The sequence below is a fragment of the Rutilus rutilus genome (genome assembly GCF_951802725.1).
Source record: "Rutilus rutilus genome assembly, chromosome: 3".
NCBI classification, from domain to species: Eukaryota; Metazoa; Chordata; class Actinopteri; order Cypriniformes; family Leuciscidae; genus Rutilus; species Rutilus rutilus.
The window spans coordinates 10,323,904-10,333,094 of record NC_140211.1 but is presented as its reverse complement, the minus strand read 5'-3'; the positions used below and the strand labels follow the sequence as shown (position 1 = coordinate 10,333,094).

The 9,191-nt window shown below is 38.9% G+C and overlaps 1 protein-coding gene across 1 annotated transcript; it reads left to right on the top strand.

The window, feature by feature from the left end:
* The first annotated feature begins 486 nt into the window (after positions 1–486).
* bcl6b (BCL6B transcription repressor) lies at positions 487–8,941 on the top strand. Its single transcript, XM_084404960.1, has 12 exons — positions 487–626; positions 1,226–1,281; positions 1,539–1,743; positions 2,535–2,768; positions 4,106–4,252; positions 4,376–4,571; positions 4,741–4,961; positions 5,051–5,148; positions 5,242–5,382; positions 5,736–5,866; positions 5,953–6,090; positions 7,042–8,941. Exons 3-12 carry the CDS (start codon positions 1,547–1,549, stop codon positions 7,189–7,191), a joined length of 1,653 nt encoding a protein of 550 aa, XP_084261086.1. The 5' UTR covers positions 487–626; positions 1,226–1,281; positions 1,539–1,546; the 3' UTR covers positions 7,192–8,941.
* The last annotated feature ends 250 nt before the right edge of the window (positions 8,942–9,191 follow it).

The following is a 9,191-nucleotide window of genomic DNA, read 5'->3' as shown; positions in this document are numbered from 1 at the left end:
GTGCGAGTTTGCTTTGGTTTGCTGAACTCCTGGACAGTGTTGACAGGACTTCTGACCCGTTGACAATGTGCACAAGCCCACGCAACGACACACTCTCACACACACACAAACCAACATTCCCTGGATTCTTCACATCCATACAAACATTTACAAAACACACGCACCATGCATCAAAAAGCACTCTACCCATTTTCCTGTCATCATTAAACACAAAAGGGCTCTAATACACAACTATAAATACTGACACACGGGGGCCTGGAGCCTTTTCCCGCTGAGCTTCCAGCGCGTGGGCAGAGTAAGGAAGGTGGAGAAGAGGATTCGGGATGGGGTTTTCCCACCCTGATCAGAGACCATCGAGATCCCGCATTCAGTCATTATAAGAAACGCCACAAAACTGACCTGGGAGCAGTGTGAAAAGGCAGCTCAACGAACACAGGAAATAAACACCCTGACTGAATGAGACTTCCTGCACAGCGTTATAAAGGATACTCTCTCTTAGGTCAGACCGGTCAGTTTTCCAGAGACACGTTTGAGCGAGAGAGTCTAGACCGTGTGTGTGAAACTGGGATCAGAAGAGAGGAGCTGTAAGAACAGGGCGGTGTGTGTTCTCGTCCCTGCTGGTCGGGGTGAGTTCTCAATTCAGTCTTTTTAATGCATATCTATATTGGATAGATATTTCTTGCAGACAAATATTTTGTACTTGAATTCAAATTTTTACTTAGTTTTTCAAAAATGTGATGCTTTGGATTGTACTTTTTGATGTTCAAACCACCTGCAAAATGTGGGGAAAATCCATTTGCATCCTCATGCTCAACTAAGGAGGTGTTATGAAAGAGGTTTTAGGGGGTTGAGGCAAAATACTAATGAATGAATGATAACGTGGTCATTTCCTGCAGTTATTATAATTTTTTTACTCTGAATTATTATGATGTGTTTAATTTTTAAAAGGCTGTCTGGAGTTTAGTAATTTTATAATAATTAAATTTCATAAAGTTTTTACTGATTTGTTAATTAAATATTGCTGCTGCTAACTGAACTAATGCAATAGTCAGTGCATCACATTTTTTATTGTGCATGATATTTTATGGTTTTGCAGAATGATGTATCAGTAAAGTGGTTCATAAAATGACATGCATGTTTTCTTTTTTTTTTTAAGATGTTTACTTTTTTACTTGTTATTAAACTTGGTGCATGTGGGTTACAATGATTTGTTTTTTGATGGCAGGTACGAGTAGGGAGCTGGCCTCCCCAAATAGATGCTTCTGAATCTCATTTTGCCAGGTAAAAATATTCTTATGTTTACTAAACATATTTAATGATTACTATAAAGCTTCACAGGATCATAATTCAAATAAGTAGACTATATTGTTATAATATATATTATAAATACATATTAAATTAGCCTTTATGAATATCAGTAGCCTACATATTTTAATTACTTCAATAATTTTTTGCTAACTGGAATATAATGCAAAAAGATTATCTGTAGAGCTTAATTATTAGAAAATAACATGTTTACAATATTCTTTATCAAATAGCAAAATAAATGCAGATGGAAGAGGAACACGGAAGCCCGCATGTGATGGAGGTGAAGAAAGGCTACATTAAGGAGTTCACCCGCCACTCCAACGACGTGCTGCTGAACTTAAACGAGCTGCGGCATCGCGACATCCTCACCGACGCCACGCTGCTCGTGGGCTCCGCCACGCTGCGCGCGCACTGCGCCGTGCTCATCGCATGCAGGTCGGGCATCAGGGAGTGCCAGATCATTCACTTTCTCCCGCCCTCCCTCACTTCTTCTTTCCTGCCCCCCCTCCGCCATTTTTCCTGTTTGTGCCAAGATTTGCTTCTTTTTTCCCTGTAGACAGTTAGCTCACTCCTGTCCTGCATGAGATCATATTCAGCCCCGCGGCACACACACTGCTTTTGTTTCACAAGTAGCTATTGTACTATTGTAAGCAGATACGCTTTTGTATGGAAGGCCACATCCGCCAAAGAATGCCGAAATTATGACATAAAACGTTATTATTGACAAATTATAAGATTAAAATGTTGAAATTATGACAAACATTAGAAATTATTAGAGTTATAATTTTAACTTTTTTTCATTCTTGGGATAGAAATTCGAAATTATGACATAAATGCCCAAATTATGACATAAAAATGTGGAAATTATGACAAAACATCATGAGACATGAGATAAAGAGTTGAAATGATGAGATAGAAATAAAAAATTATTATGACTTTTTATGACTTTCAAGGTAGAATTTCGACTTTTTGTCAAAATCTCACATTTTAATGTCATGATTATGACTTTTAAGTCATAATTTCAAAATTATGATTTTGAGGTAAAATGTCGTTATGATTTAGTGTCTCATAATTTAGATTCATAAATCTAGTCATATCATAAATATAATTTACAAAAGCATGATTTGAGAGGAAATGGGCTTCCACATTTGTCAGAGTTTGCATTCAGTGGAAAGTGTTTTTATCCCACTTTCGATACTTTTCCTTACACATCTGTTTTTCCACAGTGGATTCTTCTACACTCTGTTCTCTCGTCGAGCGGCCGGTGCCTGCGGTGAGCGGGTGTTCTCTCTTGCCCTGCCGGAGGGCCTGGACTCAGGCAGCGTGTCTCTGCTGCTGGACTTCATGTACACCTCCTGCCTCCCTCTCACGCCCCGCACAGTCTCTGGAGTGCTCGCCGCTGCGTCCTACCTGCAGATGGAGCACGTCGCAGACACCTGCCGAGCATTTATCCAGCACAGGTGAGACTGAACACCAAAGCAGAGAAGGTAGCGCACACAGAACACTGACAGCGATTCGCAGTGAAAAAACGACGCAAAGATTTCTGGTGACATGAGTGACAATGATGCTACAAATTTAAATAGAGCTTAACTTTATGCAAATAACCAACAATATGATGCAACGACTTGCCTGTACACTCTTAAAAATAAAAGGTTTTTCCTGGCATTTATAGTTCCATGAAGAACCTTTAACATCCATGGAACCTTTCCATTGCGCAAAAAGTTCTTTAAAGTGGATAAAGGTTCTTTAGATTATTAAAATGTTTGTCACACTAAGAATTTCTTGGGGGAATGCAATAGTTTTTGCAAGAGAACGCAAAGTTTCTTGGGGGAACGTAATAGTTTTTGCGAGGGAACGCAAAGTTTCTTGGGGGAACGTAATAGTTTTTGCGAGGGAACGCAAAGTTTCTTGGGGGAACGCAATCGTTTTTGCAAGAGAACGCGAAGTTTCTTGGGGGAACGCAATCGTTTTTGCGAGAGAACGCGAAGTTTCTTGGGGGAACGCAATCGTTTTTGCAAGAGAACGCGAAGTTTCTTGGGGGAACGTAATAGTTTTTGCAAGAGAACACAAAGTTTCTTGGGGGAACGTAATAGTTTTTGCGAGGGAACGCAAAGTTTCTTGGGGGAACGTAATAGTTTTTGCGAGGGAACGCAAAGTTTCTTGGGGGAACGTAATAGTTTTTGCGAGGGAACGCAAAGTTTCTTGGGGGAACGCAATCGTTTTTGCAAGAGAACGCGAAGTTTCTTGGGGGAACGTAATAGTTTTTGCAAGAGAACACAAAGTTTCTTGGGGGAACGTAATAGTTTTTGCGAGGGAACGCAAAGTTTCTTGGGGGAACGCAATCGTTTTTGCGAGAGAACGCGAAGTTTCTTGGGGGAACGCAATCGTTTTTGCAAGAGAACGCGAAGTTTCTTGGGGGAACGTAATAGTTTTTGCAAGAGAACACAAAGTTTCTTGGGGGAACGTAATAGTTTTTGCGAGGGAACGCAAAGTTTCTTGGGGGAACGCAATCGTTTTTGCAAGAGAACGCGAAGTTTCTTGGGGGAACAATCGTTTTTGCGAGGGAACGCAACTTTTCTCAGGAAAACGCAATAGTTTTTGCAAGGGAACGCAAAGTTTCTTGGGGGAACACAATCGGTTTTGTGAGGGAACGCAACTTTTCTATGGGGAATGCAGTAGTTTTTGCAAGGGAACGCAGGGAACGCAAAGTTTTTCAGGGGAACGCCATCTTACCATCCCATCCCATCTCACTTTCATCATGCATAAATAGACCAAAAGTTTGTTCTTTTTTCTGCAGTGAAAGGATCACTGTGAGTCCCTCTTTGATGGAGCCAGCCTCCAGAGCGCCTCTCGGTGGAAGATCACCACCTGCTCATCCCACCATCTTCTCCTCCCCCTCCAGGCCCGATGCTGAGGCAGGAGATCCCATCCCAGACCGAGCCAGGTAAAAAAGGCTTATACAGGGAATGTCTAATATTATGTGTTTGAATGCATTTGACACTTCCACAATATGGCATCTCAAAAATGGTTATCAAAAGGTTATAAAATACATCAACTGTATCTACAGGATTCCAGGTGAGAGCTTTGCCTTGCTGGATCCAGGAACTGGCCTGATTGCTATCCACAAGTCTCAGACCCTAAAATTAGAGGAATCGTCACCTCCAACCCCCTCCACACCATCCCCAGACAGTCCTTCCCAATCCAGCGGGCAGCCCAACTCTCCTGCTGAGTCCAGCGGCTGCAGTCTCTCTCCTCAACTAAAGGTGTGCATGTTTATGAATGATTTATCTGTGCATATTATTTTTTATTTTTGAAAATTCATGTGGATCGTTCAGTAACTGTGTGTGTGAATGTAACCGTATAAAGGAGGCCTGACAACTGTATTCTGTTGCTGTGTGAACGTGACGTAATTGTAATGTTTCATCCTTACAGAAGAGATCTGAATCTAAACCTACTCCTGACCCAAAGGCCTGCAACTGGAAGAAGTACAAGTATATTGTCCTCAACCCTCTGTGTGCCACACCTATAAAGGAGGAGGGGCCTGGAGAGGAGCGTCAAGCACAAAGCCACGCCCCCTTTGTCAGTGATAGGATGGAAGATCCTAAAACAGCAAATAACATTTGGACTGGGGAGGAGCCTGGAATGAATAATAGGTGTGTTTAGTCTCTTTTGACTTAACTGATTAAAGAACTTCTGATGTAACTGATTCAAAATGTATTGACCATTGTTTTGTTTCTTCTAGGAAAACTTTGCATCTTCCATACAACATGTCACAGCAAAAATATCCCCATCATGTTGTGGACCGTTGTTTGCAACCCCTTTCGATCAGTGAGGATAAAGGTCAGTGAGCATCTCTTAACTTTACTATGAATTAGCTGTGCTTACAAAAATAAACAATCTTATCTTATTTTTCATCCTCTTCCTTTTAAAAAGGTCTCTGCAGTCCTTATGTTTGCACCCAAATAGCCAATCAGAATCCTTTATTGGGCCAACATCCAATCAAGTTTGAGAACCTCTCTGCACAGCTCAGTTACACTGGAAATCAAGGCACAAACACAAAGCCTTCCTGCTCAGGTGAGGCGGTTGACTAAAGTTGACTGTAAAAAAAAAATTGTTGGTTTAACTTAAAAAAGTTAGTTACCCGGTTGTCTTAAAATTTTAAGTTCATTGAAATTAAAAATTTGGTTTAATCACCAGAAATTCTAAATATTATGTTACCGGAACCACATTAATTATCTAGGTTGATTTGACCAAAGAAAAAAAATTGTTTACAGTGTACAACTTATGCTTGTGGAACTTATTTTTTAAGATTATCTGTTAGTTAATTATTCTATGTATTTATGTATGCACTATATAAAATAAAGTTAATATTATTACTGACTTGTATCTCATTCCTTATATCTCTCTTATGCTCTGGCTGACTCCAGGAGACAAGCCCTACCGCTGTAATGTGTGTGGGGCGCAGTTCAACCGGCCCGCGAATTTGAAGACTCATTCCCGCATCCACTCGGGAGAAAAGCCCTACCGCTGCGACACATGCGGCGCCAGATTTGTCCAGGTACATCTGCGCAGGATTGCATGTATCATTCTTATTTTTGAGCATTTAAAAGGATATTCTTGACAAATGCATGATGTGTGTTGTAGGTCGCTCACCTGCGTGCTCATGTTCTGATCCACACCGGAGAAAAGCCGTACCCATGTAACACCTGTGGAACACGTTTCCGACACCTGCAGACGCTGAAGAGCCACCTGCGCATCCACACCGGAGAGAAGCCGTACAGCGTAAGTATATTTCAACATATACATTTTAATATCTTTATATATATATATATATATTTAAAACACAGCCCTGCATCTTTAAAAATCTCATAATTTGCAAAAAAGGCCTAATATAATCTAATTTGATGATGCTGCGTTCAAAATTATGAATAAAAACTTTCCATTATGTCGTTTTTTTTCTTCACAAAATAAGACTAAAGATTTGTTCAATTTTATATATATATATATATATATATATATATAAATATTAATATTTTGATTAAAGATTACGAGGGCACATGAACGAATGCGATGTACACTGCAATGTTCCATGAAAAACAAGAATTGTCAATTTTGATTTAATGATGACTTTAACTATGAAAACATTTTCAAAATAAATAAGCTTTTTTCCCCTCAAAATCTGTCATTTTATGTCGCTTTTTGGATGTTGTGTAAAACTCCCACAGATTTAGCAGACAACATCTGTCAGTCCATAATTCTAACCTTGAAATCGAGGATTAGGCATATTTCATACATCGAGATTGGTGTAATTTGCTACCGAAAAGTAAGACTGATTACCCCTAACTAACTAGTTAGTCATACTAGTACTTAAGACACAGTCTTAACACAATGGCTATGTTTCTGCAACTGGCCCCTGGTGATTAAGAGATAATTCAAAGACTTCTTCACCAAAATGATTGTCAAAGCAAAAATGCTATGAAATGCATATCATATTTTTTTGAGAATGTGTGACGTGCTCGAGCAAAACAGACATTAATTTTGGACTCAGCATCCCAAAATTAGCGAGAAACAAGTTGGTTTAACTTCATTCAGCAAATATGATGTAGGCCAGTATAATATGTATATTTTATTCATTTCTATTATACATATATATATTTTTTTTACATTTATGAACTACAACTTTAAATTAAGGTATGCTGAAATCTCACTCTCGTCTCTAATCTATTCTTCCAGTGTGAGAAATGTCACCTGCACTTCCGTCATAAGAGCCAGCTGAGGCTCCATCTGAGACAGAAGCACGGCGCGATCACCAACACCAAGATCCGCTACAAGGTTCTGACGGACCCGTACCAACCTGGACCCACCCTGCTGCAAGCTGGCTGAGGGACACGGTCAACATCGCAGGCACCGTAGCTAAATGCTCACTCTGAAGATTGATGGATCTATGAACCAGTATTGTAAAGAGTTTAAAGAGGTGGAGTGCTGCATTCGAGGACAGCTTGACTAAAATATACCAATGAATGTAGCCTTCCAAGAATGCAGCACTCCTGCACTAGATGTGCTGACTGTTACCTTTGTCATTTGTTCAAATATTATTATTTATTTTGCTTTGCTATGCATACTTTCTCTTCCTCGTGCTATTTAATCATATTTTATGCTGTTGCAACAAGTATTTTGTCGTCATATTGGCTGGGGAAATGGTGCATATCACTGTCAAAAAGTAAGTATGTAGCCCTGTTCAGATTGTAATTGTTTCTCAGGGGGGAGCACTAAATTAATTGTGTATTAGCATGACTAATCATTTTACTAGTCGGCAAAGAATCCAGGTCAAATGTTAACCTTATGTAAATAAGAGGTTGTGTTAAATTTTTATTTTTATTTTTTTAAATCCATCATTTGGAAAGATAAAACGCAACACAGAAAACCATTTAAACCATTTGAATGCTCAAGCTTTATCACTGAGGAGCCATGCAAATCTATTTTTCCAGACATACCCATGAGAAACAACTGCCATCCGAATAGGGATTAAAGGTTTGTTCACACCAAGAGCAATAACTATAAAGATAACTATAACGAAACCTGTATTAGCGTTCAAACCAGCGCACAATATCGTTGTGTTTATTCTGCAGTTTTGTCGTCTGTCCCTTTAAATGCTCGAGCTCTGAAAGCAGGATGGATTCTGATTGGCTGTGAATGTTTTTATCGCTTATCGACGACATCATGTCACGGTGGTGTGAACTCTGCTATTCTTTTATATTTAGATTTTTTTTTAGAACTATATCTTTATCTATATCGTTATAGTAGTTATCGTCCTTGGTGTGAAACGAGTCCTAAGACAGTAAAATGAATCAGGTGAATTGAAAATGCTCCAGTAGCCTAACGTTACATTATGGAAGGATATGTAAGATTAATTTTGCTGTTGTGATTTAAAGATGGTTTGTGGGAGAGTGTGAAGATGTTTATTAGGAGTTCAGATTGGAGATGTAAGAGCTGAATGAAGGTAAAAAAATGAGTGGATAAGTGGAATTGTAGGAAAGATTATGAAGGGAAGACGGATAAAGAAGAACAGAAGTGCAATTAAGGAATTAAGCATGTTTGAGAAAGAAGAGAAAAATGACTTTTTTTTATTAATCAATATGCTGTCATTTTAATATCTGTTTATTTATTATTATTTCTTTATTAATTTTTCTGCCCAAATAGTGTTCTTATTTGTTAATGAATCCATTCTGGTCCAATCACCAGAATGTCAAACTCACATATAACCTCTTAGTTGCTTAATATTTACCAGTTACTTAGTATTGTAATGTACTAATTTAAAAGGCCTGGAGCCTATTTGTGTTTTTAAGTAACAAGAAGAAAATTTGTAGAGGATTAGACTCTCAATGTATCTTTTTTTTTAATGATACTTGTGTTTTTTTAGAGGCCATTTCAAGATTTTAATGATGTATTATAGTTTCCAAGAGTCCAAGCAGGTTGAGGACTCACTAGTCAAACTAATATACATGTAAAGAAGAGTGATGATGAGGATGATGATGATGAGCATAATGATATCGACAAAATTGTATTGCGCTCTTTTGCTGGACAAAGACAAGACCTATTTTATATAAATTAAAGTTAAATTAATTTCTTGTTATTGTGTGTGTGTGTGTGCTGTTCTCAGGCAATCCTGCCTCTTCACAATCACATGAACAGTGGGAGAGTCTCACAATTATAAAGCAGTCATCTTAGTAAGCAGCATATACAAATGTTTCACTACAAGTTCAAATCTAGCTTGCCAATGCCTGTCTGATTCTTGGAGCCTAGAAGAACAAAGAATTCACCTCTTAGCCCTTCCTTCCTTCGATTAGCTCACGACTGTTACCCCTCGACTCACCCTAAAGCGC